General features: G+C 55.5%; 10 protein-coding genes across 10 annotated transcripts; 6 read left to right on the top strand and 4 right to left on the bottom strand.

Moving 5' to 3' along the window:
- Positions 1–537: 537 nt before the first annotated feature.
- LTR77_008162 (uncharacterized protein) lies at positions 538–1,651 on the bottom strand (the record flags this gene model as incomplete). Its single annotated transcript, XM_064805396.1, has 2 exons — positions 538–611; positions 685–1,651. 2 exons carry the CDS (start codon positions 1,649–1,651, stop codon positions 538–540), a joined length of 1,041 nt encoding a protein of 346 aa, XP_064656501.1.
- A 787-nt stretch (positions 1,652–2,438) lies between these two features.
- On the top strand, positions 2,439–5,268 carry LTR77_008161 (uncharacterized protein; the record flags this gene model as incomplete). Its single annotated transcript, XM_064805395.1, has 5 exons — positions 2,439–2,596; positions 2,617–3,423; positions 3,550–3,749; positions 3,851–4,104; positions 4,150–5,268. The coding sequence occupies 5 exons, from the start codon at positions 2,439–2,441 to the stop codon at positions 5,266–5,268; spliced, it is 2,538 nt and encodes an 845-aa protein (XP_064656500.1).
- Positions 5,269–5,413: 145 nt separating this feature from the next.
- On the bottom strand, positions 5,414–7,122 carry LTR77_008160 (uncharacterized protein; the record flags this gene model as incomplete). Its single annotated transcript, XM_064805394.1, has 2 exons — positions 5,414–7,002; positions 7,065–7,122. 2 exons carry the CDS (start codon positions 7,120–7,122, stop codon positions 5,414–5,416), a joined length of 1,647 nt encoding a protein of 548 aa, XP_064656499.1.
- A 919-nt stretch (positions 7,123–8,041) lies between these two features.
- LTR77_008159 (uncharacterized protein) lies at positions 8,042–11,374 on the top strand (the record flags this gene model as incomplete). The annotated part of the gene is made up of 1 exon (XM_064805393.1): positions 8,042–11,374. One exon carries the CDS (start codon positions 8,042–8,044, stop codon positions 11,372–11,374), a length of 3,333 nt encoding a protein of 1,110 aa, XP_064656498.1.
- A 729-nt stretch (positions 11,375–12,103) lies between these two features.
- On the top strand, positions 12,104–12,817 carry LTR77_008158 (uncharacterized protein; the record flags this gene model as incomplete). The annotated part of the gene is made up of 2 exons (XM_064805392.1): positions 12,104–12,229; positions 12,293–12,817. The coding sequence occupies 2 exons, from the start codon at positions 12,104–12,106 to the stop codon at positions 12,815–12,817; spliced, it is 651 nt and encodes a 216-aa protein (XP_064656497.1).
- A 2,180-nt stretch (positions 12,818–14,997) lies between these two features.
- LTR77_008157 (uncharacterized protein) lies at positions 14,998–16,833 on the top strand (the record flags this gene model as incomplete). Its single annotated transcript, XM_064805391.1, has 2 exons — positions 14,998–15,367; positions 15,437–16,833. 2 exons carry the CDS (start codon positions 14,998–15,000, stop codon positions 16,831–16,833), a joined length of 1,767 nt encoding a protein of 588 aa, XP_064656496.1.
- Positions 16,834–16,929: 96 nt separating this feature from the next.
- Positions 16,930–19,240, bottom strand: LTR77_008156 (uncharacterized protein; the record flags this gene model as incomplete). Its single annotated transcript, XM_064805390.1, has 7 exons — positions 16,930–16,981; positions 17,040–17,506; positions 17,584–17,635; positions 17,698–17,744; positions 17,805–17,998; positions 18,057–18,454; positions 18,648–19,240. 7 exons carry the CDS (start codon positions 19,238–19,240, stop codon positions 16,930–16,932), a joined length of 1,803 nt encoding a protein of 600 aa, XP_064656495.1.
- Positions 19,241–19,863: 623 nt separating this feature from the next.
- LTR77_008155 (uncharacterized protein) lies at positions 19,864–21,757 on the bottom strand (the record flags this gene model as incomplete). Its single annotated transcript, XM_064805389.1, has 2 exons — positions 19,864–20,092; positions 20,208–21,757. 2 exons carry the CDS (start codon positions 21,755–21,757, stop codon positions 19,864–19,866), a joined length of 1,779 nt encoding a protein of 592 aa, XP_064656494.1.
- A 1,122-nt stretch (positions 21,758–22,879) lies between these two features.
- On the top strand, positions 22,880–24,374 carry LTR77_008154 (uncharacterized protein; the record flags this gene model as incomplete). Its single annotated transcript, XM_064805388.1, has 2 exons — positions 22,880–23,463; positions 23,519–24,374. The coding sequence occupies 2 exons, from the start codon at positions 22,880–22,882 to the stop codon at positions 24,372–24,374; spliced, it is 1,440 nt and encodes a 479-aa protein (XP_064656493.1).
- Positions 24,375–25,266: 892 nt separating this feature from the next.
- On the top strand, positions 25,267–26,847 carry SPE2 (spermidine resistance protein; the record flags this gene model as incomplete). The annotated part of the gene is made up of 1 exon (XM_064805387.1): positions 25,267–26,847. The coding sequence occupies one exon, from the start codon at positions 25,267–25,269 to the stop codon at positions 26,845–26,847; it is 1,581 nt and encodes a 526-aa protein (XP_064656492.1).
- Between the last annotated feature and the right edge of the window lie 144 nt (positions 26,848–26,991).

Here is a 26,991-nt window from a genome sequence, read left to right as displayed (position 1 = left end):
CTTTCTCGGAACCGGGACTGTTCTGTTATCTTTAACACACGGTTACCGCTGGCTCCGAGAAGAAGGCGAGGAGCAGAAGCTACTGGCAAGTTGGCATGACTGGCATCATCGAGACATACGGGAGTGGTTCACGTGAAAGTCAAGGACAAGAAGAGGGGTCCGACTTTAGCGTGGAGAGAAATCTGCAGGTGGAGAGCGCCACCCGCGGCGGAACGAACGGCTCGGTGCAGGCGGGTGATGAAGGCGTGGGTGGCAGCGTGGGGGTCCACGGTTAGCAACGGTCAGCTGGAGGCACAATGGGCAGGCGGCCGAATATAACAATGGCGATGTAGGATACGTGAATACGAAGAAGATCAGTAGTCAGGTGTTAAACAACCGACATACATTCACAGGGTATCATCGTCATGCCGCTAAAGGACGTCAAATATCGTACCATCGTCGAGCCGTCCAAGCAGAGGCATGTCCAGAAGCACTAGGTCAGGACCGCTGCAACCAAGACTCCAACAAGGGCCGTCCGCCAGACCCTTCCGTCAATCACTAGCTTTCCGAGTCGCAACTCTGACAATGAGCCGCTTGAAGAAGATCCGGAAGACTGTCCACCCCTGCTCGGCCTGTCAGCTTTGCATCCAATGATGAATGATGGAGATACGTACTGCGTCGCGAGAATGTTAGTGCTCCTCCCACCCGGACAGAAGATGACCTGAAACCCAGCGCCCTCAGGGATAATGAACGTGCTGTCCTGGTCGTCGTAGGCGTAGGAATAGGCGTCCGGACACACAGACTTTGCCGCCTTGGCGTAGTAGTTGGTCGAGCATTGGCTTGGACCATCGTATTTGCCGGTGCAACAGTATTGGTCTTCGCTGTACTTGGCGCAGGCCGAGAGGCATGGGTCGAAGACGGGTCTCTGGACGTTACCGTCGGGGTAAGGATAGATGCCATTTCCGGGTGCGGTTGGTGCGTCGACTTGGAGATCCCACGGGCACCACTGCTCGACGTCGTCTGAGGTCGTCTTGGTCTCGAATGGCATTGGGTTGTTGGAGCTGGTGCCGAGGAATTGCTGGCCGTTCTTATACGGGTCGAAGTTTTGGGGTGCGAGATCGCCCACGCTGCCGACGCAGGAAGGGTTGGTCTTACTGCCCTGCATCTGCTCCAGCTCGCTGTTCCCGTTCGCAAGCATCACGATCGCCAGAGGCAAATTGTAGCCATCGACCAAGCTGATGTCGTAGTAAGTCTGATCCATCCCGCCGTGCAACGTAAACTCCGCAAGGGTAGCCGGAGGAGCGCCCGCGATCTGGCATCCCAATGCCCCTCCGCAATCGCCAGTGCTGCACGCTGAGCCACTGCCGCCCTGAGCTTGTCCGCTGTCGTCAAAAGAGCAGTTCGTGCGCGCCCAAACACGGCCTTGCCAGTCGTCGCTAACGTAGATCGTTTGGTTCTCGCCGGACTGTAAGCGCAAGCCGTGTTCGGTGGGCCCGCCGCCGCTCTGTGTCAACATGGCTGGATAGACATCGTCGGCGCACCAGTTGGCGACTACGATGGGGGTGTCTTTGTTGCTGGATTGTCGCCTTTCGACTTGTTGCTTCATGTGATGTTCGCCCGAGCTCCGGAGGACCAGGGATGTTAGGATGAGTAGGAGCACTCTACACTCCATGGCTTCGTCTCAGCGATCAACGCCAGTGGATGGGAGACAGGCGCCGGATGGAGTAAGATGACTTTCCAGACGGCGTAGGAAAGATCGAAGCCGGCTTCGCTGCTGCTTCGTCCGCGAAGAGAGGGTTGAGGTCTTCCTGCGTAGTTCCCTCTTCTTGGTCTTCGACTTGACAGAAACGCGTTCCTACACTGCGTCGCGAATCGAGAAGTCCGCCAACAGGTCCGGATAAGGATGCTCTGAAATGGTTGGCGTCAGGTGAGGAGCCAGTCAGACCAGCTGAACAGTCTAGATGCGTCTATACATGTATTCGTGAGGTGAGGAAACGCTATTATGCTGCAAATGAGGTGATGTAGATGGATGGATGAGTGAGAAGGAAGTGAGGTCAAAGACATCACATTGCAGGCCAAGACGCCTGTTGTCATTGCCCTGCGCTGCGGCAGAAGTTGGAAGCGAGGCGCCTTCCCAACTCATCCCGGACACTTTCCTTCCGGGGGCACGTTTCGGGCAAGCGCGTGCTGTCGCTAGCACGTGGGCGCCAGGAACAGCCGCCGCTGTTGACGTATCAACTGTCTTCAATTTAACCGCAGTGGAACATTGTCGATGGCGGCTCAAAGATTCTTGCGTCGTTGCCTTCCAGTCGATTGACTATAATTTGACCAGCGCTGCGAGGTAGAGTCTTCACGTGGAAGCTGACCTCTTCGTGCGACGACCGACGTCTTGGCAAGTGAATGCTCGATATCTCCTTCGTCTGTGGTATAGAAGTGCGACGGTGTGACGGGATATCGCGATGGCGGCATCGGCAGCTCAAGACCTGAGCAAAGGATGGGAGTTCAAACAGGCAGACTCGCAGGAATGGCTGCCCGTTGCTCGAGTACCAACAAATCTCCATCTCGACTTGATGGACAACAAGAAGTATCGCACCCGTTTGCCTCTGAGCTGGCCGATGTAAGTTAACGGAAATACAGGATCGAAGATCCTTTCCTAGGCTTCAACGAGCTGGCCTGCCAATGGATCCATGACAAGGACTGGATATACAGAGTCAAGCTGCCCTCCGTCTCATCGAAGCACGGAAGGAAACATGTGCTGGCTCTTGATGGCCTGGACACCTACGCCACCGTCAAACTCAACGATGAGACGATCTTGGAAAGCGATAATATGTTCATCATGCACCGGATCGATGTCACCGACAAGCTCCTAGCAGACAAGGACAACATGCTGGAGATCTACTTCAAGGCCGCATTGCCGGAGTCACAGAGGATCAAAGCTGCTCATCCGGAGCACAAGTGGCTGGGCTCCAACGGTGATATGGCCAGATTAGCTGCCAGGAAAGCGCAATACCACTATGGCTGGGATTGGGGACCAGTACTTATCACCTGTGGACCATGGCGAGCCGTTCGACTTGAGACCTACGAGGCTCGTGTGGCGGACATGAGGATAGACTATGAAGTCGACTCGAGTTTCAAGAAAGTTACCGGCTCTATCACAGCCACTGTGGAGGGCGCTTCCGGCAAGACTGTTGATTTCAGCGCCAAGTTGGAAGGCAACGAGGTCTTCAAAGGCACGGCAGAAGTCGACGGAGATGGCAAGGCTACAGTTGAGTTCCACATTAGCGAGCCGAAGCTCTGGTATCCTCATGGCTATGGTGCTCAGACGCTGTATGGTGTGACGGCAGCTGTGTCAAACGGTCAGGAGACATTGGACTCTGTCACTAAACGGACTGGCTTCCGCAAAGGCGAGCTGATCCAGGAGCCTGACAAGATAGGCAAGAGCTTGTACGTGCGGCATCCTTGCTCAAAAAGCCATCTCCTACCTCTGCTACAAGTCCTCTGAGTAATATTCTGAACCATCAGAGCACCGGCTGTATGAGACGTATGCTGACAGTCTTGCTTGTGCTGCAGCTACTTCCGCATCAACGGCATCGACGTCTTCTGCGGGGGCAGCGATTGGATTCCAGCCGACAGCTTTACGCCACGCATCACGGAAGCAAAGTACCGGAAGTGGCTTGAGATGATGGTGGACGGCTATCAGGTCATGATCCGGGTCTGGGGAGGTGGCATATGGGAAGAAGATGTTTTCTATGACCTTTGCGATGAGCTTGGTAAGTTGCACGAAAGCGTCCGAAACAGCATCAGAATAAGACCACCGCTCTGGGGCACTCGGGACCCAGCCTCGAGACACTTGCTAATCCTTTCACTCCAGGTGTGATGGTATGGCAGGACTTCTTATTTGGCTGCGGCAACTACCCTGCCTTCCCTGAGATCCTGGACTCCATTGAAAAGGAATGTGTCTGTCAGACCAAACGCCTACGGCACCACCCCTCAATGATCATCTACGCTGGCAACAACGAAGACTACCAAATCCAAGAGCAAAACGACCTCACCTACAACTACGAAGACAAAGACCCCCAAAGCTGGCTCAAGACCGACTTCCCGGCCCGCTACATCTACGAAAAGGTAAGCGATACCCCCGTCTCAAAGACACACTCTGACAATCTCCAGCTCCTCCCCGACGTCGTCGCGGCCCACTCCCCCCACATCCCCTACCACCCAGGCTCCCCCTGGGGCGACGGCAAAATCTCCTCCGACACCACGGTCGGGGACATGCACCAATGGAACGTCTGGCACGGGACGCAAGAAAAATACCAGATCTTCGACACGCTCGGCGGTCGCTTCAACAGCGAGTTCGGCATGGAAGCCTTCCCGCACATCGACACGATCAAGCACTACGTCACGGACCCGAAGCAGCTGTACCCGCAGAGCCATATGATTGATTTTCACAATAAAGCTGATGGGCATGAGAGGAGGATCGCGACGTACGTCGTCGAGAACTTCCGCACGCAGACCGATCTCGAGAAATTCATCCATCTCACGCAGCTCAGCCAGGCGGAGGCGTTGATGTTCGGCTACCGCGGCTGGAGGAAGCAGTGGGGCGAGCAGAGACATTGTGGAGGCGCGCTGGTGTGGCAGTTGAATGATTGCTGGCCCGTGACGAGCTGGGCGATCGTGGATTACTTTTTGCGCAAGAAACCGGCGTATTACGCTATGCGCCGCGTCCTGGCTCCCGTAGCTGTGGCGGTGAAGCGGGAACATCATGACTGGAGCGTCGTCCACGCGAGGCCGGCGAAGACGTTGGGGTGGGAATGTTGGGTGGCAAGCAGTAAAACCCAAGACACGGTTGGTACTGTCGAAGTCCGCTTCATCAGCATCGCCACCGGCAAAGAGATCGCGGAGAAATTGGTGAAGAAAGACCTCACCATCACCGCCAACGGCACCACCCCCGTCCTCTCCGGCACCATCGACAACTCCGCCTGCGAACCGCACGTCCTCGCCGCCCGCGTCTGGGTCGACGGCGAGCTGGTGAGCAGGGATTGCGACTGGCCGCAGCCGCTGAAGTATCTCGACTTCAGCGATCGAGGGGTGGAGGTCGCGAGGAAAGGGGATGAGATTTTCGTTAGAGCAGGGAAGCCGACGAAGGGGCTGGTGTTTGAGGAGAGGGAGGGGGTGTTGGTGCATGATAGTGCGTTGGATGTTGTGCCGGGGGATGAGCAGGTTGTGAGGGTGAAGGGGTTGGGGGAGGGGGATGGGGATTTGGGGTGGACGTATCTTGGAGCGCCTTGAAGAAGAAGGTGAAAAGTCGGTCGGAGCATTCAGTCTTGTTAAGATTTGTTGGTATCTTGCGTATTTCCATGTTCACCGTCCAAGCTCAAGTCAATCTGCGCGCACAATCGCTTCACTACACAGTTCATCTATCATGCCTCTTCCGTTACCGACCCCCGAACCTCCCACCCCCTTGCCTCGCCTCCACAGGACTAACATCATACGCCCCCGTCCTCCCAACCTCGGAATGTCCATCAATCTCCTCCACCCCCGCCCCAGCGCCCGCCCCATGCATCGTCATCCCCTGCGCCGCATCATCCTGCCTCCCCAGAAACGACGGGGTGATAGTACTATTATGCCACGCCCCAAGCGCTGGACGTTCCTGCTGCGGCGGAGCCGGTGCTGAATTCGAAGGGTAAGAGGGTTCAGCGTTTATTGAGAAAGTTTGGCTGTGTGGTCGGTGGGCGGGATAGGGTGGTTGGGAGTGGTAGGTGTCGTGGTCGACGGGGTCGGCAAAGGGGTTGCTGGCTTGGGGGGGCTGGGTGGAGGAGAATTGGGCGGGTGGGGAGTGCGGAGGGGATTGCTGGGCTTCGCGGGAGTTGAGGCGGTCGAGGAGACCGGGGGGTGGGCCGGGTGGTGGTTGGATGGGCTCTTCTTGACGGCTGCTGGGGGTGAACAGGTTATGATTGTAGGGCTGTGGTGGTTGTTGAGGTGGCGGCTGGGGTTGTGCGAAGAGGTTGTCAGACTGGGCCTGCGCTGGCGGAGGTGCTGCGGGTGGTTGATATGGTCCATTCGCGGGACTGGCCGCCGCATTGAGGTTCTGCTGGTGCGGACTCGGGCTCAGTCCCATAGCCTTCCTCGCTGATAACTGTGCTCGGTGGTGTCTCGACGAAGCCAGACTGAGCTGCTCGTTCGTCTCAATGAGCGTCAACATTGTGTCGTCGTCTGGGGGCGGCGCATTGCAGTTGATGAAACCCTGCATACTCCTCTGCGCAGACTGACATCTATCCGCAAACTCGGCGAGGAGGTCGTTGTTCACCACTTCCTCTGGTGGAGTTGACTGGATGAGCTGGAGTAGTATCTTGGCAGTGTTTCGTGCCTCCTCTATCCGGCTGGCAAGTTCTTGCTGCGGTGGTAGTTGTCGATGAGACGAAGCCCGCTGCTGGAATGGCGGTCGTCCGTCGTAAGTGGATTGACCGTACACATTCCCTCCCTGCTGCGGTGGTGGAAAGCCGCCATATGGGCCTTGTTGACTGAGCCTCGCCTGGCTACCCTTCTCCTTCCGCCACATCATGATCAAACCTTCCAGCCCTTCCTGCAGCGACTTGTTCGCTTCCAAATTATCTAGCGTCTCCCGCAATATCTGCTGTGTACTTCCATCCTTGCAATTTCTCAACACCTCTTTGATCGTGCTCACAAACGCCTTGTCGAAGTTGCGCGTGAAGCTCGGGCCGGGGTTGTCGCTCAGTATGCGTATCAACATGACTGCGTTGTACTGCACGTATGACTTCACCGACCACTCCCGGGTGAGATATGTACGGATCTGTCGCGCCGCTGATGCTGCTGCTGTGGGGGATGACTCTGCTGCTTCCACGATGACTGGGAGATGTAGGACTTCCTCGCCTCCTTGTGACATGCTGCCTGATTCACAGAATTGGCGGACACTTCCTACTACGTTTGCGTCTGGCGAGTCGACGGGGGCGTCCAAGAGGGTGCCTCGCGGGGCGGCGTTGGAGTTGGACGGTGAGGCGACGCCTACAGAACAGTATTGTCAGTCTACACGCTGTTTAGATACTTCATAAGGCATGCCCTCTTACTCTTCGACCGCCCCAAGAAGCCCGTGAAGCGGGATATGCCCTTCATCTTGCTGCTCATCTTGCCGGCGGGCGTGCTGTCGCCTGTGTACCTGTATTGCTGCTACTGTTTGGGCGCGGAACTACAGGGCCAGAAGAAGAGCGGTGGTGTCTGATATGTATGGTTATGCTGAGTATGTACAAGATTACATAGATGGCAGTACGTCGTACCCATGCAACACGCGTGCAGCGCACATGTCTCAGCTTGGCGCCACGTATGGGATTGAGGCGTCGCTGTCCGTGGCACGGCACGATGGCCACCACATCAGATGCATATCGGAACCGCTTGACCGTGTCCTCTGCAAGACGTTCCCGAGACTGCGGCAGACCTTATAGCATGCAGAGAAGGCCTGCTTCATCGCGGCCTCATCCGGCGCTGTGAGACCGTTGGGTAAGAACCGCCATATCTTCGCTGTGTCTTACCACCAGATGAAGCCCTGCGAGTTACCGTCATAGTTGTTCTGGCGCATCATGTTACCATGGTGCTCGAGTGAATCTTGAAAGGATTGAGACCAATTGGCGAGCTCGCAGTCGTCAGGTTGTTGGAAAAGGTCGAGATAGAGCAGCGAGGGGGTGGTCATCAGCAAGGCTTGGCACTCATGCCTTCCTTAAGAGTGCAGCTTCGAGCAACTTCAGCAAACAACAAAGTCAGTCTGCAGACATCTTCCACTTCACTTCACTTCGCTGTCAGCACTGCGTCTCTCGTTCAGAGCAGAAGTCACATGACAGTGACCGTGTCGCAGTTGGAACAGCCATTCATTGACATTACCGCCGTCGTTGCCTCACAGACGGCGATATTGTTTGCGTTTGCGTGCCAGGAAAGCTGTCACCAACATTAGAATAGTGAAAGCGCATGAAAGACGTTCACTCGAACCAAATCAGATCCACCGACCGCTGCACGTGACGCTGTGTGAATGTCGCACGGCCGGTCACATTTCACCATGGACATCACTCCGGATCAACCCGAGACTCCTTCCTCTCAGATGTCCTGGACTACTACCTCTTCACCACCCCCAGAAGCTAGCGAACCCAATGCTGGGAGTCCCGATCTGAGACCAGCCAGGGATTTGGACGTGGGCATCTACGGTCGCGCCGTTGTGCGCAGCGGCGAATTCGCCCCTTCTCACATGTTGAGAGGCCGCAATACCAGAAGCACTACGCGCTGGGTGCAAGCTCAATCAGAAAGACGCAATATGGCCTCGCCCTTCAACCCAGAGGCCGCGCCATTCAATCCGCCAGGCCTCATGCGCTCTAAGAGAAAAGCATCGTCGCCGACGGAAAAGCCTCCTGGTAAGGCCATTCAAAGCAGCTCCAATGCTGTGAGCCGATATCAGTATGACGGTGACGTCCCTACCATCGAGGCGAAGCAGGTGTTCGCGACAGGTGATTTCACCAGTTCAGATCGCGCAACTCCAGATCTATCAGAACAGGTGCAGGAGTACTCGGACGATGAAGATATCGCACTCGACATACTGGAGCGGGTCGCTCGGGGCCCTTCTCCCGACAATTTCCAGACCAACGCAGACGTCTTCTCAACCTCCGCATTCCGGACAAAAGAAGCATTCAAAAAACGCCGTCGGGAAGCGGAAGGTCGAAAGTTCTCCGCCGTGCTCGTATCGCGCCACAGCGAAGCCTGTCCTACGTCTAACACTTCTCCCAAGTTTTCTGATCAGGTCCGGTATCTAGCGCTTGCTCCAGCATCCAGAGGTCGCATAAATGTTGAGAACAGCGATTATCTGACGGTCCTACCAGAGCACCGGAACCACACGCAACAGACGCAGCAGACGCAGCAGTCCGGCAGCGTCGCTTGGCCGCGCGAGAGGCTTCCGGTGGAGCTCTTTGATCTCATTACCGACAGTCTTGCCCGCGATGACGTGATGTCGATGCGTCTGGTCAACAGAGAATTCGAGCAGAAGGTCTCGCGCTCGCTTTTCCATACGTCTGTCGTTCCCTTTAACACCGAGCTCTACGACATGATCGATGACAGAAACAAGCTCGCCAAATCTCAAACAAGACCTATCGACAAAGGCAAGGGCAAAGCGAGGGTAGTTGAGCAATATCCAGACCCGCCCGGCCTGCATTGGCAGAACGCAAAGGTCGACCAGGATGGCAAGGTGTATAAGGGACACGGCCTCCGAGTCTTCCAGGGCTTCGGCCCACACATTAGACGCTTCGGCATGAGTTTCGAGGTGTCGGAGAAGCAGCTCTGTCAGCCACTCAATAAGAAGGTGCTTGACGAAGTCACTTCGTACCACGGCTCATACGAGTGGCCCGCGCAGCACTACGCACGTTTCGCCAATCTTGCCGGTCTGGAGAACACCGCCGACGAGACCTCACGCATGAAAGCCGCTTTCTCGAACCTTGAGCATGTCAGGGAGCTCGGGCTTGCGCTCGACAGCGGTCTCGGGTGGCTGAGCGGGCCAGACAAGTCGGTGCGGGCAAGAGTGTTTGAGCGCCAGTCCCCTGTATTTGGCTCGGTCTACAACGTTCCGGACCATGCGCTTCAAGCTGCCGGTCAATTTTGGTCGGCTCTGAAGAACTCTCAACTTGCTTTCCACCCGACGTCAAACATGAAGGAGATCACGCTCGACACCTCGCCAACTCCTGTGCTCAGTCTCAGTAAGCTTGGGGAGTACTCAGACGTCGGTCTGTGGCCAACTGTGTCGGCATCAAGGATCGTCTCGACAGACAGCCCCAAGGAGCCTACTCATGCTGACGGCGTTGTCTTCACTACCGACCGAGCTGACTGCGGATTTGACACGGGCACACTGCCACTTGCGCCGTGTCACCTGAAGCAGGAGCAGAAAGAGTGGTTGCTCGAGACCCAGTGGGCCCAGCAAGCATTCCTGGAGTCCTACATGCTGGCGGTTATCGACAACCCGAACATCTTCAAGCAGGTCACGACCCTCAATATCGCAAAGCTTTCCAGCCGCTTTGTTCCCATGCTGTCCCGCCCTTACATCTGGGCCGCACTGCCCTGTCTCGCCGACGTGAATCTGCAAATCAGCCCCGATTGGCGTTCCGTCGACAAGGATAGCTCCGCTGCGGTGGTTGAGCAACCCGTGTGGCCATCAGCGGCCGTCGACCAATTCCACAACGGCCTACTGCAGCAACGCATCGCCCAACGCCAGACGATCAAGAAACTCACCATCGGCTGGGTCGGTGGCGGTGAGCACGCTGAAGGCATCTGCGGACGCAACAACGGTCTCCTTCCTGCACCCATCATCCCGCGGAACCGCTGTACCGAGAACAGCGGCATGCATGTCATGGTGTTCAGCCATGTTGAGCATCTCACGCTGTCCAACTGCTGGGTTACGCCGGTTGTGTTGGAGAGTCTAGTGAAGAAGCATGAGGGGATGGCGTTGAAGAAGCTCACGCTCGATTCGGTGTCGCTTACAACGCATCCACGGAACGTTACTAATGACAACGCAGTCGCGGCCGTTCAGAACTTCAACGTCCCACAGAATGCACAAGGTCAGCATGCCGCACTCTTTGCGCAAGTACATCAACACCTGCAGCAAATTCAGCAGGGGAACCAACAGATGCAGCAACTAGTGTTTGGGCATAACGGCAACCAGAACGCGCCGAATCCGCTAGTACCTCCAGCGAACCAGGCCATTGGTCCGAATTGGACCCAGGTTAACTTCGCTCTCACGGCTCAAGCTGGTGGTGTGAACGGTGCTGCTCCAATCCAGATCAACCCACTCAATATCCACCCCGCCCCCGTCGAATTCAACGCTCACTGGAGCCTCGGACACGGCGAAGGCTTATGGCCCGACGTTCTCAACAAAATCTCTCCCGGCCCCGTCTTCAACGACTACCTCCCCGCCCCAGCAGCATGGGAGGAACAACACCCCGAGCGTCCAGAGTCCGCCCTTCAAACACTCGAGCTCAAGTCCTGCGGCTACGTCCTCCTCCCCAACTTCGGAGGTTTCGACCAATCCGCCCTCCTCAGCTTTGAGCGCTTTTCGAGCCGAGGCTCGCTCTGGTTCGAGAAGCGTCGCACCGCGCTGAAGAACGTGATGATGCATACGACTGATAGCTGGATCGGTAAAATTGTGCAGCGGATGCCGGTGCGGGAGTTGGATGCGCTGCGGTTTGCGTGGGGTTTGCGGGAGGGCTGGGAGGATCTGGAGAAGGCGGAGGAGCCGACGTACGATGGTGCGTTGCCTGGGGGGACGGGGAGGGTGAGTGGTGTGATCACGAAGGGGATGGGGTTGATCGGGGAGACGGAGAAGGTGGGGAAGGGGAAGGGGAAGGCGAGGGCATTGTAGGATGATGGTCTTGACGACGAGCGGCAAGATGGGGCAGCGAGAGCCAGGCGGTTGGCGAGGGAGAATGCTATGGTCGACTGGTTGTGAATGATCGAAAGTGTCCAGTCTCGTGGGAAAGATGAGCGACTGGATGTCGGCTTGGGTGGTGTTTGGCGATTCCTTGACGGCTGAGCTCTGGCTGAAGAGACTCTTGGGCATGGTGTATTTTGACAGCAAGGCGTTGGCTCGTGGAAGCACGTGTAGTGCTCGATTGCTAGGTTGTCAGCCTTGTACCAGTGCCCCATCTTGTTGACGCTTCTTTTTTCTTACTTTCCTCTACATGTATCTAACGAGTCACAGCCCCCGAATTCCCCGGAACCTCGTCCTCGATTCCAGCGAATTGAAATGGTCGATCGTCCACCTTCCCACAAGGCTGAGACAAAGATCAGGCCACGAGGCTATATTGACATCTCAAAACGGCAACTCCCTTCCTTCTTGGGCACTTGGCCACGATTTTGGATACTTTTTTCGCGGTTTGAAACAGCGCGAGAAGGCTGCAGATGCAGGATGCAGGTGTTGTCTTTTCATGTGGCGGCGGCGGTGCAGGAGGTAATGGGATCAGGCTGTGAGGGGGAGACTGAGGCTATCTATATAAGATGGGCCTCCTGCGCTGCACTTATGCTCGGCGAGCCTTGTGCGCATCTCTACAGCCTTGCTTTCACAACACTCCGCCCCAAAGATACTACCACCATGGCTATCGCGCTCCTCACGCTCGCCCTCCTCGCCCAACTCGCCTTCGGAGCGCAGAAAGATGGCGTCGATAAACGCCAGACGTGCCCTTACGGACAGGGCTACTTTTCTCCCTGTGGTGGTTGCGTGCGTCACTCCCCCCCCCTGCCTCCCCTTTCCCATCCAGCACGCACTGACATGGTCATACAGTGCGACAACCTAGGCACAGCAGGCTGCTACGCCCCAGTCGAGGGCCCGGACGCCGGAGAATGGGCGTGCTATCCGTATCCGCCCGGTGAAGTCGTGGCGACGATCTTTGTTTCGAGTGCGGTGGGGGGAGGGAGTAGCGCGACCTATCCCTCTCCTTCTGCTTCGGGGAGCGCGGGAGTCGGTGGTGAGAGTTCGTCGACACCGTACTATTCTCCTACATCGAGCTCGTATGGGTCGTCGTCGACGGGTGGTGGGGCGTATACGTCATCCTCGCCTTCATCACCGGGGTATGGGAGGGGCTCCTCCAACGTATTTGGGGGAGGGTCGAGCACGAGCTATGGTGGTGGCGGGATGGTGCCGACTACGACTCAGAGCTTTGGGTTTCCCTCGACGACGGCGGACGGGGCTGGGGCAGCGTCTTCGAGTGGGCTGCCGCCGGCTATTGGCGGCGCGAGAGGGGTGGGTGGGGTGAGCTCGGGGTTGGGGTTGGTGATGGGGTTACTCGGAGCTGTTCTTTGGGCTTGAGAGGGAGGATGAAAGGGCTCGAATATGAGGAAGGAAAGCTCAGGTCCGGACGCTGGTCTGTTGACAGCTTTAGAGTCTGAGGCTCGAGCTGGACGCAAAGGGTGTCTTGCACTATCCTCCATGGCCACGGGATCTCGTTGTAATGTAGGATCGTTAAAGGCGTGGCAGAGTAGTCTTATAGCTCTTTCGGTACGCTGTAGTCTTACGTGATAGCTCTCGAGAGGAATAGTAGAGCGAACTTACTGTCTACTTGCTCCTTCACACATTTCCCGGAAGGACGATCTCGGCCCCAGCGACATATAAAGCGAGCGATCGGGCACCTTTCTCGCAAGGCTGAGACAATATCGTCACGGAAGTGATGAGAAAACATCCCGCGGCCCGCCTACTGGGGAAGGCACAGAAAGGCGAGTCGCCATGGACACCTCAGGGTCTGGACCCTTTGTGGACGCAGCTGGCTCGGTCACGTGTTTGGGTCCCGGCTCGAAAGGCTTGCTGTTATAGGCGGATTTCGCTCGAGCACATGCAGCTGCTTTCCCATGAATCGCAGATACCCTGTCATCTACGTTAAGCGCCTCGAAAAAAGCAACATCCTTCCCTTTCTACATGGCTTGGCAACGACTTTATACGTGGCTTCGCCTACGTGAAACGGATCGAGCGAAGGAGAGGGCGCTGGAGAGCTGTGCCCTTCTTCACGTGGGAGAGGGAGAGAGGTAGGAAAACCTGGCCTCGATGCGTGGGTGGCCGCATCCCGCGATGAGTGGCTGCGTACCTATAAGAAGTGCTTCCGGCGCTGCGCTCATGCGACGGGAACCTTGTAAGCATCTTCTCGTCCAAAGCCTTGGTTGACAACAACGACGAGTTGCATTAATTCCCTTCCAGTATGATAGCCAGCAAATTCCTCTTCGCCCTTGCCCTCCATGCCCTCGCCTCCCTCGTCTCTGCAGCCCCAAAGGACAGCTTCGAGAAACGTCAATCCTGCCCTTACGGACAGGCTTATTTTCCTTCGTGCGGTACCTGCGTGCGTACTTCCCTTCCTCCCCTAATCAAAACCCTGACCCTCTGCCACCTTCCAATACGAAGGGTTTAAGACTGATACGCGACACCAGTGCAACAACATCGGCCCCGCCGGCTGCTTCGCCCCGGCCTCCGGGCCCGGCGCGGGGGATTGGGCCTGCTATGCGCGTCGCCCCGGGGAGGTTATCGCGACAGTCTATCATTCGCTTTCGCCTGCCGCGTCGCCGGCGCCTGGGGTCGTTGGGTCTTCGGGGCCGGATTATCCTGGAGCCAGAGGGGGTGGGTCGGGGCTTGGGTCCATTGTCTTTGGCTTCTTTGGGGGGATGTGGGGATAGCTCGGGACTTGACGAGCTGTAGGAGTGGGATTGTGCTCGCGACGACTGGGAGGGGTGTTGGGTTGAGTGAGAAGATGGCGGCTGGGGCTGGGGCTGGGTCGGCGTCTTCAGGTGATGTTCCACCGGCTGCTCGGCGAGCAAGTGAGATGGGTGAGATGAGCTTGGGATTCGTCATGGGGCTCCTTGGAGCTTGTCTGGGCTCGAGAGTTCGGATACAGTCCGGTCTTTCACAAACATCAAGGAAAGCTTCGACGAGGTGATGGTGGCAAGGCAACCTAAGACACTGTCAACCACGACGGATAGAAAGGAAAGCCCTCTGCTCTTGATATACCGTTCCAATGAGCTGTAGAATTGATAAAGGGATAGCATAGCTCTTGCGGAACACTGTACTCTTACTTGACAGCCAAGCACGGAAGAGGAAAACAGAGCAGCGACTTACCTTTTACTCACTCCATGTGCCTCACAGAATTCCTTTGGTGTGGCATCTACGTGGCTTCGTCCGATGTATCGCCTGTTGTCGGAAATACGCTTGAGTGAAGGGTAGAGGATGACGATCATGGGATGCGCGTGAAGCAGCGGCAAATCTTCGGGCTGTGCTGACGCGCCTCCCCTTCACAGACGCGGCATAGAAAACCTGTCTTCTCTTTCGAACCCCGTCACTGCGGTAAAGATCGTGCGTCAAAGTCGCTCTACGGTGCACGAATCTTGTATGGAACATCCAGGCCGCGGCCCGCTTGATGACACGAGGCGCGGTAGGTGTGCAGAGAAATTTGTTCTTCTTCATTAGCATTCTTTCTTCGTTACATCTATTAAGGCATCACCATCTCTATCATGTCGGGAACATCCAATAAGATGCTCATGGAAGGCTTCGAATGGCACAGCTCGCACAATCACTACGAAAGCTTAACCCGGCTACTGCCTCTGCTTTCTCACTTTGGTGTGACCTCGCTATGGCTCCCGCCTGGCTGCAAGGCGATGAACCTGGACGGCAACGGATACGATATCTACGATCTGTGGGACCTTGGAGAGTTTGACCAACAAGGAAGACGAAGGACGAAATGGGGCGACATTGAGCAGTTGACCAGCCTTATCAAGAAAGCTGCCGAAGTTCAGATAGACATCATCTGGGACGCCGTACTCAATCACAAAGCTGGTGCTGAAGCTACGGAGGAGGTTTGGGCTGTTGAAGTTGACGAGCAGGGTGCGTGACCTCCATTGCACCGACACTATGCCTGGTCTGTACCAAGCTGACGATGTACCCGCAATACAGACCGGCGAGTGGAGATCTGCCCGCCCAAGAAAATCGAGGCCTGGCTGCGCTTCAGCTATCCTGGGCGTCAGCAGGCTGACACGTCGCATAGTAAGATGCAGTGGCGTGCTGAACACTTCAATGGGACGGACTACGAGCACCGGGAGCACAAGAAGGCCATTTTCAAACTCATCGATCCGCCTGGACCTGACACCTTGACTCCTCCACGAGGGCTATTCCAAAAGATTCGACAGAGCGCGAAAAAGCGTCCTGGAGCCACTATTCCAAGCAGGTCTACTAAGATCGCACCACCAAGACGACCAGGTAAAGGTTGGTCAGAGGATGCGGATGATCTGGACGGCAATGACGACTTTCTGATGTTCAGTAACATCGACTACACACATCCCGAAGTCAGGAGAGATGTCCTCAACTGGGGCACATGGATGATTGATTCCATTGGAGTCGACGGCTTCAGGCTAGACGGCGCCCGACACATTTCCTACTCCTTTATGCGCGAGTGGATAGGTTCGATCGGCAAGGCCCAGCGAGAGAAGACTGGCAAGGAGGCCTTTGTCGTTGCAGAATTCTGGACTGGAGAAGTACAGCGAATCACGAAGTGGCTAGACGCGGTGAAGCAGCCTTCTGGTGGTCCGCGGGTGTACGCGTTCGATGCGCCGCTGTTCTACAACTTCGCGAACTTGTCAGACGCCATCTCCAAAGCTAGTCACCCTAAGAGCACGCCCAACCGCTCCCCGTTGGTACGGCCAGCAGCCATTGAAACCCCAGACCTTCGGACACTTCTTCGCAACAGCCTCCTCGCAGCACGACCAGATCAGACAGCAACGCTAATCACGAACCATGATACGCAGCCTGGACAGGCGTTAGCTACACCGATCGACTCGAGACTCAAGTTGCTATTCTACGCTTTCATCCTCCTGCGAAAAGATGGACTGCCGTGCTTGTTCTGGGGTGACCTCTTCGGGACGCAGGGTCCTCTCTCTGAATCTCCTGTAGGAGTCTCACGTGAGGCTTTCAACGTAGAAGGCACCGCCAGGAGAAGTCTTCTGGCAGAGTTGATGATGTGCCGGAAGCTGTTCGCTTTTGGGCCGCAACAAGACTACTGGACCTCACCGAGCTGCATCGGATGGACACGTGCCGGCGACAGCTCGCACCCAGGTTGTGTGGTGGTACTCAGCATTCAGCCAAGGGTAGTCAACACCATCCAGATGCAGATTGGTAAGCCCGGAGAGCGCTGGTTTGATGTCTTAGGCTACGCCCCGGAAGACGTCTTAATCGACAGAAAAGGCTCCGGCTTGTTCTCTGCGCACGGTCCTGGCATCAGCGTCTTCGTGAGGAGAGATTCACCTGGAGCCGACAAGTTTCCTGTCCTGCTGGACTTTGGCCTACTGGACGGATGAAAGATGCATGGGTGATCGATCCGAATAGATGCTGTCTGGACCCAGCCTACAGAAGCAATGGCTTGCTCTATATACAACGACACCTCGGTTGACAGCCTAAATGGTATACTGCTCCAGGAAATGCTTCGGCATATCGACCGTTTTGGCCCTGCAAAAAAATGTCAGCGAGTGTCTTGACAGGGCATTTCTGCGGGTCAACGCCTTACCTCAAGTACTCCAAACAGTTCTTCCCAAGCGTGTCGTACGTCGAACAACTATCATACCCCCGATCAAGATGATCATGCAGCAAGAAATGCACAGCCCGGATCCCAGGCATCTCAAATCGATCAACCCTCAACTCTGGCTTGCGAAACTTGTGCACTTCTTCAGGACCTAGCATCTGCTTCACCCTTTTCACAGTCAAAGTCGACCGCAGCCAGTCCCAGAGCTCGTTGTCCGGAGAAGGGCGCACGAAGAAGCCGACATTGCAGTCAGATGCTTTGTCTCCGGAGCGACCGAGCACAACCTTACCAAGTGGTGCTCGAACGGTCTCGCCGTACTTTGAGAGATCAACGGCACCCTCAGTTTCGTACGATGGCTGTTGGCGCTTGTGCTTGCTGGTGTTGGTCGGGGCGGGCATGTCGATCACGTCGCCACTCCAGAGCATGTGCACACGGTGCTGGACCTCACTTTGCTGTTGCACGAGAAGAGAACTGGTCAGTATTCATCTTGAAGGTCTTAATCGTCCTGCGATTGACAGCTCGAACTCACTGGCAGAAGAGCTGGCCAATACTCGTAGAACGGCTTTCCTTCTGCTTGTCGCCTATTCATCAAAAGCGTCAGCGCAGGTTCCAAGCAGTGAAGAGGGAAGACTTGGGAACACACATGTCGTTGCCCAAAGAGGCGCCAGGACATGACATGAGGAAGTTGACCTGCGCACAGAAGAGAGCAAGGATTAGCAGTGTCCAACAAAAGTCGGGTGCGATCGGTACCATTGAGATTCTGAAGAAGCCTTCTGGATTTCTCATGCGAAGCAAGTCCCTGTCCCTGCTCTGCGCGAAGATTCGGAAGTCGACCGTGGCGATGTCCTGGTTCCGGGCATCGATCGGGCTCTCGCCGTTGCGCATGAACTTCAGACATGAGAACTTCTTGAGTCTCTCCTCGCCGAGCTCCCACTTGATCTGGTCTGCACACCACTATCAGCGAAGGGCAAGGAGCACTGCCCTCGGGACTGAACGACTTACCTTCCGCCATCTTGCACTTCTCGTCAATGTCAAGACCGACCAGATAGATATGATACTCAGCCTGCCAGCCAGCGAAACCAGAAATGCCGACCTTCGTCGTGTCCGGTGGCGGAACCCCCTTGATTCCAGTTACTCGTACTTCGTCCTCACCGACCTGCTCCATCTGGATGCCTTCAAGCTGGGCGACAACATCTGAACCATAGTACAGCGGTCCCTGAATCTCGTACAGCAGCTGGCTGGAAACCGAATCAACAGTCACCATGCCGCCCGTGTTGGCCTCTTTGGTGAGCGTGCATTCGCCCTTATTGTTCACAGCGGCGATCGGAAAGCCTAGGTTGACGTGCTTGTTCTTCTTCATCAAGTCTTTGAAGGCGGCACAGTACCCGCCAGTAACATAGCTGGCGCACTCGATCAGATGGCCGGCAACCTGGTTCAGTCAGCACGTCGTGACTCTTGCAGGGTTAGCCAAGTACTTGCCAGACTGCCAGCCAGTTCGTCCAAGTCGTCGTTGTTCCACTCGTGCCACCACCTACGAGGCAATATTGGTCAGTCGATCGGAGCCTTCCCTCTGATAACAAATTCGAGACTCACGCAGCCGCACCGATAGTTGGAGCGGCATCCGCCACTCGACCAGCAATCACAATATCGGCTCCCTGCTTCAGCGCCTCCGCAATACCCAATCCACCGAGATAGCATTGCGCACAAATGATCTCGTGCTCCCAGTCCTGGATCTTCCGGCCATGCATGAGAGATTCAAAAGTCTCGCCTTGCTTGATCAGCCTCTTCACATTATCAGTCTGCTCATCACCCTCAATCCACGCCACCTTGACATCGTTCCAGCCGCGAGAATGACAAGCGTCTCTAACAATCTGCGCGAGCTTCTCGGTGTCGGAAGCGCCGGCGTTGACGGCAAGCTTGATGCCTTTGCTCTGGAGGTCTCCGATTGCGGGCTCAAAGCAGTCCATGAAGTTTTCGGCGAACATGGCGTTTTGCGCGGCTGTAGGGTCCTGGCGAGCTTTCTGTTTGCCTGACCCGTGTATCGTCATTGTCATCTCGCTGAGCCAGTCTCCTACGATGACATCGACCTCCTCGTTGGACGCTATCCTGGATATCGCATGGACGCGGTCCGAGAAGCCTCCAGATGCTCCTGCGATCCGCACTGGGCGACGGACAGCGGGTGCCATGATGGGTCGATTCAGTCTTCGAATTGATTTGCTGCTTTAAACCAAGAGATGATGATAGATCTTTTCGAGAAGATATTTGAAAGAAAATAGGTTGCAAAATGTAGAAGATAGGGATTGAATCGGAGCTTTAGAAGACCTTACGCGGGAGAAGAGGATACTTTGAGTACTTGTTCGATACCTCGCTGCTCATCGGCTCATGGTTAAGTGTTTCCGCGAAGGTCGGTACCTGCATGTGGTTTACAGCCATCCCACTGCCCCGCATGGCAGCTGCAGACTGATGAATCGCGGGGGCGACTTCGATAACATTCTTCCTTGGAAGTGTCGAGATATCATCTTTCCAATCAATGTGACCCCGTTGCAATGAATTCGAGGTGACCACGCTCAGCACACGAGCTGTCAGATCATAAACATTACTCGCAATCACTACCCAACAAAGACTCACAATGGCATCTTCACAACAACCAAAAGACGGCTCAACACTCACCGGCCACTTCAAAGTCCAGCAATGTGACCTAGCCAGCGAAACGTCTCCCAATCCCCAAGATGTGTACGCCAAGGTACTGGCCACCGCTCGAGTAATAGGCTGGATGGAGGTCGTGAGCGCGAGAATGCTGGTTGCCTTTCTAGCGCCAGGACAGTTGTCCGTCGGTGTTCGGGTTGATATGACGCATACGGCTGCCACGCAGGTTGGAGAGGATGTCAGTGTCACTGCGACTTTTCTTGGAAAGGAGGGCAAGCTGTTTTTGTTTGATGTCGTGGCTAGGGATGTCGCCGGTGAGATTGGGAAGGCGCGGCATGAGCGAGCCATTATTGAGGACGGGAGGTTGATGGATGGGGCGAGGAAGCGTGCTGCTAGTGGTGGGAGTAAGATCTGATTGTCCGAGGCCTACCCCGGACTGCAGTCTTCAAGACAATGGTCTTTACGAACTGCTTGCGAACCTGGTCAATGTCCAACAACACGCCTTACTGCCTTTTGGCTGCACTAGCCAATCGACGTGCCTTATCCAAGATACCGTGCCACGATTCCGCGTTTGACTCTTCGACATCAGTGGCACCCTCGCGTTGGCCGTGATCCAGAGCTCTTCCTGCAACCGCGTCATAAACCCAGCCGATGTGCTTCCACACGGGGTGCTTCTTCAGGTCATCTACATCAACATCCCGCAGAAAGTTTTGGGCGACCGTTTGGGAGAGCCCTTGCAGGCTATTTGAAAGAAACGCCACATCGAGCTCATGGCATAGTTGTCGCAAGATCTGCGGTCCCGGCATGGGCTCCGAGGCTCGTAGACAGAGGAAGTCAGCCTGGTCCGGCTCCTGTTGCGTGTTCGAATGCTTCTCTCCGGCTGCTTTATTCAAGTAAGAACCGTAGCTCAAGCGCTGGAATTGTGCATCGTTCATTGTCATAGCATTCGGAATGGCCACCTCGATTAGCGTTCCGCCTGGCGAGACACAGTCCAGCCTGATCACGTAGAAACTCCTATTCCGTTTTATGACGGTGCCACGGAACTCAAGGCCATTCTTCGTGAGGTCGAAGGTAGCTCGACCATTCTCGACACGGTACACATCCCGACATCCTGAGAAGTCTTGCGGGCTAGACGCAACCATCGACTGGCCTGGGACAGAATCCCGATTCCAGGCGAATATGGAAGAGTCGTTGGAGGTTTGAAGAATGTGGTGCTGCAGTCGTAGAAAAGCTTTCCTTCCTTCTCCGTACAACATAGGCATGTTGATATCGAAAACTCCAAGCAGGGAATAAGCCTGGTCTTCCACTCTTTTGGTCTCTCGCTGTGCGGCCCAGCTCATCCTACATGCCACACTTGCAGCCAGAGGAGCATGTGGACTTAGTAGATACTTGACATCAATTCCAGATGCATTTTGAATATGCTTTTTAATGGAGTCGCCAAATTGAAGCTTCAGGTGTGACGGTAGATCGCAGGCGTCATGTATCGCTGGGCCATGTGTGCATTTGTGTCCCATGAGCTCCCATTGCTCATTGCAGAAGATGACATCCCAAGGCGCGAGTAGTTCCTGCAAAGTCCAGCCTCGTCTGAACCATCTACTGTTGAAAAAAGAGTCTGTATCAGCCTTTGCCCCGGCAGGCACATCTGCGATATATGCATAGCACACCGCAGCGTACTCGTAAAACGGGTACATAGACTGAATAGCTTCAGACAATTCAGCGCTGCTGCGAACATCGATGCAACAAGTATCAACCCAGCCCCATTCCAGCCAGGTCTCCCGTGTGTCCATCTCAGATTCATTCCAGGCTCGAGCAGGCCTACTTCGAGCATATTGGCAGAAGCCGACGATCTTCTCGCACCCTGTGCTGGAATGAACTGCTCTGCTTCCGGTTAGACGCCGGACGTGCTGGCAGAATTCGACAAAGCTGGCCTTTTGTCTCCAGAACTTGTCGTAGGAGATTTCGTGCGCGCTCCAGCAGTGTGAGAGGATGGCATATTGCGGGATCTCGCTGCCGTAGAAGCTTCTGAACTCGTAAGTGTATAGATTGATGAGGCGCATCGTCGCTGTGCCGAAGCTTTAAGCCCGAACCGGAATTTTCACGAGGACGTTTTCGTCCCCAATTCTGGATTAGGTGTAAAGGTAGACATGGTTGTTCCTGACCTTTGAGCACTCGCGACCGTGCAAGGCTGCGTGGGTATCGACAGCTTCCATTTTGGGAAGCTACCTTGTCATTTCCAGCCTCGCTGCCTCCAGACGCTCGTTCGACCTCTGCCATACATTTCATCGTTGGCGCACTTATTAGTTGTTCCACAGAGATGCCCTGCAGGGTATGATGGCAATGATACGCAAGGCACCACGTTAGCCTTCCAAGGCAGAGCACCAGCTGGTCAGTGTATGCATCTTGTCGTGACGATTACATCGCTTAGACGACTTTCAGCGACCGCACTCGTGTCCGCCAGACGATCATCAGTAGCACATCTGCTATACTAGCGAAGGACTGCCTCTTCCGGACTGTTGAGAGAGAAATAGCAGGGAGGAAGACGAATGTCTGGAAGCTTTCGAGCCTAGAACCCCTGCTCGTAAGCCACGCCTGTGGCGGTGCTCTGTGGCAAAAGCGCCCTGAACCAGGAACAACGGCGTCGATCAACATTGGCCTTTTCTCCCCGAACCAATGACCTTTCCTTCTCTCTTATAAACTTCAATGGCACAACGACGTTCGCAGTGGTTCACCACGTCTTGTGCACGACGGAGGCCCCGAATTCTCGGCTGTGCTGTTACGACGACGTCAATGGGTAGTCGCTTGATGTACTTTGGCAGCCGTGGTAATCTCCTGGGGTCTGTAGGCCCAGGGGACCCTTCGATATGCTGGGCCGTTGATAATAAACGGCTGAAGTCCGAAGCAGGTTATGTCGGAGCCAGTCGAACTGCGATTGTCTTGAATCGTTGAAGTTTGGACATACCATGTTTGTCTTGTTGACCGTCAACCGTTGACTCCGATCAGAGCTTGATGCTCTTGCACACAGGACATCTTCGACCCCCTACGACCGTCACAGGGCATAAAGCGCCGATTCGGTTACTATCGCAGACAGAAATTTGGATGCGCGCTCCTTTTGACCGTATCCCGCCTGATCCGACCGAGGTTGAACAGCAAGCAATTCAGTCGAATGAACTGACGAAGAGATGGCTTCAGGCTCACGGCCAACAGGAGGAGTCGATGGCATCCAGCCATATCGGATGAGCGTGTCGCAGAAGTACCTCGACCTTACCCGCCAGAAGCTGCAACTCACGCGCCTGCCTCGAGATCCACGAAACGCGCAATCACCCGGCGAATATGGCGTGTCGAAGAACGACCTCGAGCCATTGATCGACCATTGGCTTGAGTCTTACGACTGGCGCGCTCAAGAGTCGTTCTACAACGATACCCTGCCTCAATACAGAGTCCCGGTCAATGGCACGCGCCTCCATTTCGTCCACAAAAAGTCGCAGTCGCCCAATGCTCTTCCGTTGCTCTTCGTCCACGGCTTCCCTGAGAGCTTCGTCACAGCAGCGAAGGTCGTCGATGCACTATGTGACCCGATTGCGACGCCGCCTCGCGGAGACGAAGACGTTCAAAACTTCAACGTCGTGGTCCCAAGCATATCTGGGTTCGGCTTTAGCGATCCAATAGCAGAGGCTGGCAACAACATGCAGGCGACCGCGGAAGTCTTCAACACACTTATGGCTGGGCTCGGATACCACAGATATATCGCGCATGGGACAGGATGGTATGAGCGCTTCCACATACAAGGCCAGTCGTGAGCTGACACCGACTGTCGACAGGGGCTTCAACATCTGCCGGATCCTCGCTCTGACGCATCCAAACAACTGCGTAGCTGTACATACTGTCAATCCGGACGTACCGGCACCGAGGTTCGCGGCATCACCATTCCTCTGGCTGAAACTTCGACTGGTCAAGCTGACCTATCTCATCTGTAGGTCGGTGTTTGGCTATGGCCCTGAAGATTGGTCGGCCCAGACCACACCATCGTTGACGCCAGGAGCTGGTCAATGGATATCAGAGAGGCCGCAGACGACAGCCTACGCCCTCGCCGACTCTCCTTCAGGTTTGTTAGCTTTCATCCTGGACGCGATCCGGCCACCATCGCTGCGTTCGCCAGCACAATCATCCCCAGGCGGGAATAGCCCCGAATACCTTCGCACCCAGACACCGGGGCGTTCACCCATAAGTCCTCAAACATACACCACTCCGCAAACGGGCAGGTCCCCCAGCAACCCAGCGGCATCCCACAGTCCTCAAAACCTCGAGCTAAACGACCTAGCCTCAGCATGGAACCCAACAGCCCTTCTCAACTGGACGATGCTCTACTGGCTCCCCGGACCAGAAGTCGCATTACGCTGGCTCGTCAACTCCTCGAAACTCGTGCCGTCGCTCTGGCTGGGCCATTGTGGCGTACCGCTTGGCATATCGTACTTTCATGACCCTGGGTCGGCGAACGCGCAGACGCCGCCGCAGTGGACAGAGGCGTATTTTAGAGTCGCCATGGTGCAGAGACGCGAAGGGCGTGTGAGGTTTCCTGCGTGGGAGCGGCCGGCGGAGTTGGTGATAGATTTGAGGGAGTTTGCTGGGTTGTTGGGATTGACGGGTGGTGGGCCTGCTGTTACGAATGGGTATTAATGAAATGTCTCCTTATTCTCCGTCTGTCTCGTGACTGCTCGATAGAAGAGTTAGGTACTTGGAGATGGATGAGTGCATGTTGAAGTAATGCTGTGCCTTGGCTCGACCGCTCATTCGGTGAGTGGCGGTGGACAAGAAATGGCGCACATGCTGCTCCCTCGACGAAATTTTGTTCTTCTTCATCTTGAACCTAGACACCTGACAGTACACTTCATTGCGCTCAGAAGTATACTAAAAGACGACCTCACACATCCACCGGTGCCAATAACCCATACCTGCGAAGGGGGCGACATAACATCGTCCTTCACTGTCACCCGAGACTCGCTCTTAGATGAAGAGCCAGTCTCCTCCGTTTTGCCACATCTAGGTCTACTCAACCGCATTTAATGCGTCCAGAAGACCTTCTTAAAGTCACCTGCAAGCCGAAGAAGTAAGCAGACGTCGGTGTCGAAGGCCATACCGCACGCTAACCCTCAGTCAAGGCCGCGATAACACGAGCTACTTGCTGGAAACGAACAAGACTACACAGACTGCCATACACCCTCATACACCCCCGATATCACTGCCAGGTATCGGAGCCCTAGGACGTTGTCAGTACCTATAGCCGGCAACATTCCGCCCCACAAGACCGCCTTCGTGCCACTCTCCGCCCGACCTCCCTAACGTCCTTCAAGGTCGTTCACCGTCTTCGATCGAGCATTGTTGCTGGCGCAAGCCAGCCTCCAGAAAAAAAGAAGAGGAGTGGGCCTTCTCCCCCAACTCGGACGTAATAGTTCGACTGGGCAGAGGAAGTGCTTCACTAGCTAGAGAGGAGCGAGTGATCAGCAAGAACAACGAGATATATACCAACCCATTTTTGAACCTGCAAGAGACGCCGACCACCAGACTGGAAATGGTCAATACTGAGATCCCAGTCAACTACACAAATTCGCCATCGTCATTCAATGGCACTCCCAGTTTGACCATCAATCGAGACATATCAACTCTTGATCTCGAGTCCAGCAATGCATTCGAAGGACCAGAGAAGCTCCTAGAAGTATGGTTTGCTGCGTCGGAGAAAGCGCTGCCCGCCAGTGCTTCTCCGCAAGGTCTCAAGGTCGTCCCGCAGGCAGCGTGGAAGGACATGCTTGATCTGGTCAACTGCAAGGTCCTGTCCGTGATTGAGTCGCGCAATGTCGACGCCTACTTGCTCTCCGAATCGAGCATGTTTGTCTTTCCACACAAGGTGGTGCTGAAGACTTGCGGTACTACGACTCTGCTCTGTGGCCTTCCGCGCATGCTAGAGATAGCTGCGCTGGACGCTGGATTCCCACATGTCAAAGCCAATCTTCCAAATGCGATACCAGCCGCGGCCACTCCATACCGCATCTTCTACAGTCGCAAGAACTTTCTCTACCCTGATCAGCAGCGCGGACCGCACCGTAGCTGGCGCGATGAAGTTCGCTATATGGACAAGATGTTCGTCGGCGGAAGTGCCTACATGATTGGGAAGATGAACGGAGAGCATTGGTATCTCTATATCACTGGCCCGGGAACTGTTCTGACGCCGCCCGCGACTCCGGACGATGAGCGCATGGAGACGCCGACCAAGCATGTCACGCTTCCACAGAAAGGTCAGATTCCGAAAGTGGCTGATCCGCTGGATGATGACAGCGGTGACGAGACGCTTGAGATACTGATGACGGATCTGGAGGAGAACAATGCACGCCAGTTTTACCTGGAGCACGCCAGCTCCATTGCCCAGGACAACGCACGGCGCGTCCATCAAGCTCGCAAGGAAGCCATCGAGCATCTCGGCGTGATTGAAGAGGCCAACTCCTCCAACCCAAGCATCTCCGGCAACACCCTCGTCAACGAGGACTCGCGCTTTGACGTCTTCGCTCAGACATCGACCGACCATTCAGCGGCCAACTCGGACGGCGAAGACGAAGCGCTGACTTTCTTCGAAGAGCTGACCACCGAAGGCCACACGCTCGGGTCCGTCGTGTCCGACACCTGCGGTCTAGCCGACGTCTACCCCACCTCCAAGTACCCAGACGCCCGCATCGACTCCTACCTCTTCACCCCCTGCGGCTACTCCGCCAACGGCGTCGTCCCGATGCCAGGCGACGGCGAATCAACCAACTACTGGACCGTCCACGTCACGCCCGAGCCGCAGTGCTCCTACGCCAGCTTCGAAACCAACGTTCCCACCAAGCACGCTGGCCGCGAGACTGTAGAGGTCGTGCAGCAGGTCGTGGGTATCTTCAAGCCAGGCCGCTTCAGCGTTACGCTGTTCGAGACGAAGAGCGAGAATGATGTGCTAGCGGCGAAGAAGGATAAGCGGATGGATCATGTGGAGGGGTATCGACGGGTTGATCGGATCGTGCATGATCTTGAGGGGTATGAGTTGGTGTTTAGGTATTTTGAGAGGGAGGATTGGAAGGGAGGTGCGCCGAGGTTGGGGGAGAACCAGTGGGGTGGGTTTCTTTGACTGTGCTTTTTCTTTCGGGCAATGTCTCTTTTCCTCGCGATGATGGATGATTAGAAGGGTAATTGAATGGCATGCTTTTTGGTTCCTTGCGAGTGGCGTTCGTCTATACAGCTAGTAGGGTATCATGTTTCTGGGTCCATTGTT

This window comes from Saxophila tyrrhenica (genome assembly GCF_035928015.1).
Source record: "Saxophila tyrrhenica strain CCFEE 5935 chromosome Unknown scaffold_13, whole genome shotgun sequence".
NCBI lineage: Eukaryota > Fungi > Ascomycota > Dothideomycetes > Mycosphaerellales > Extremaceae > Saxophila > Saxophila tyrrhenica.
Note: the sequence above shows the minus strand (reverse complement) of the source record. Positions and strands in the feature narration are given on the sequence as shown.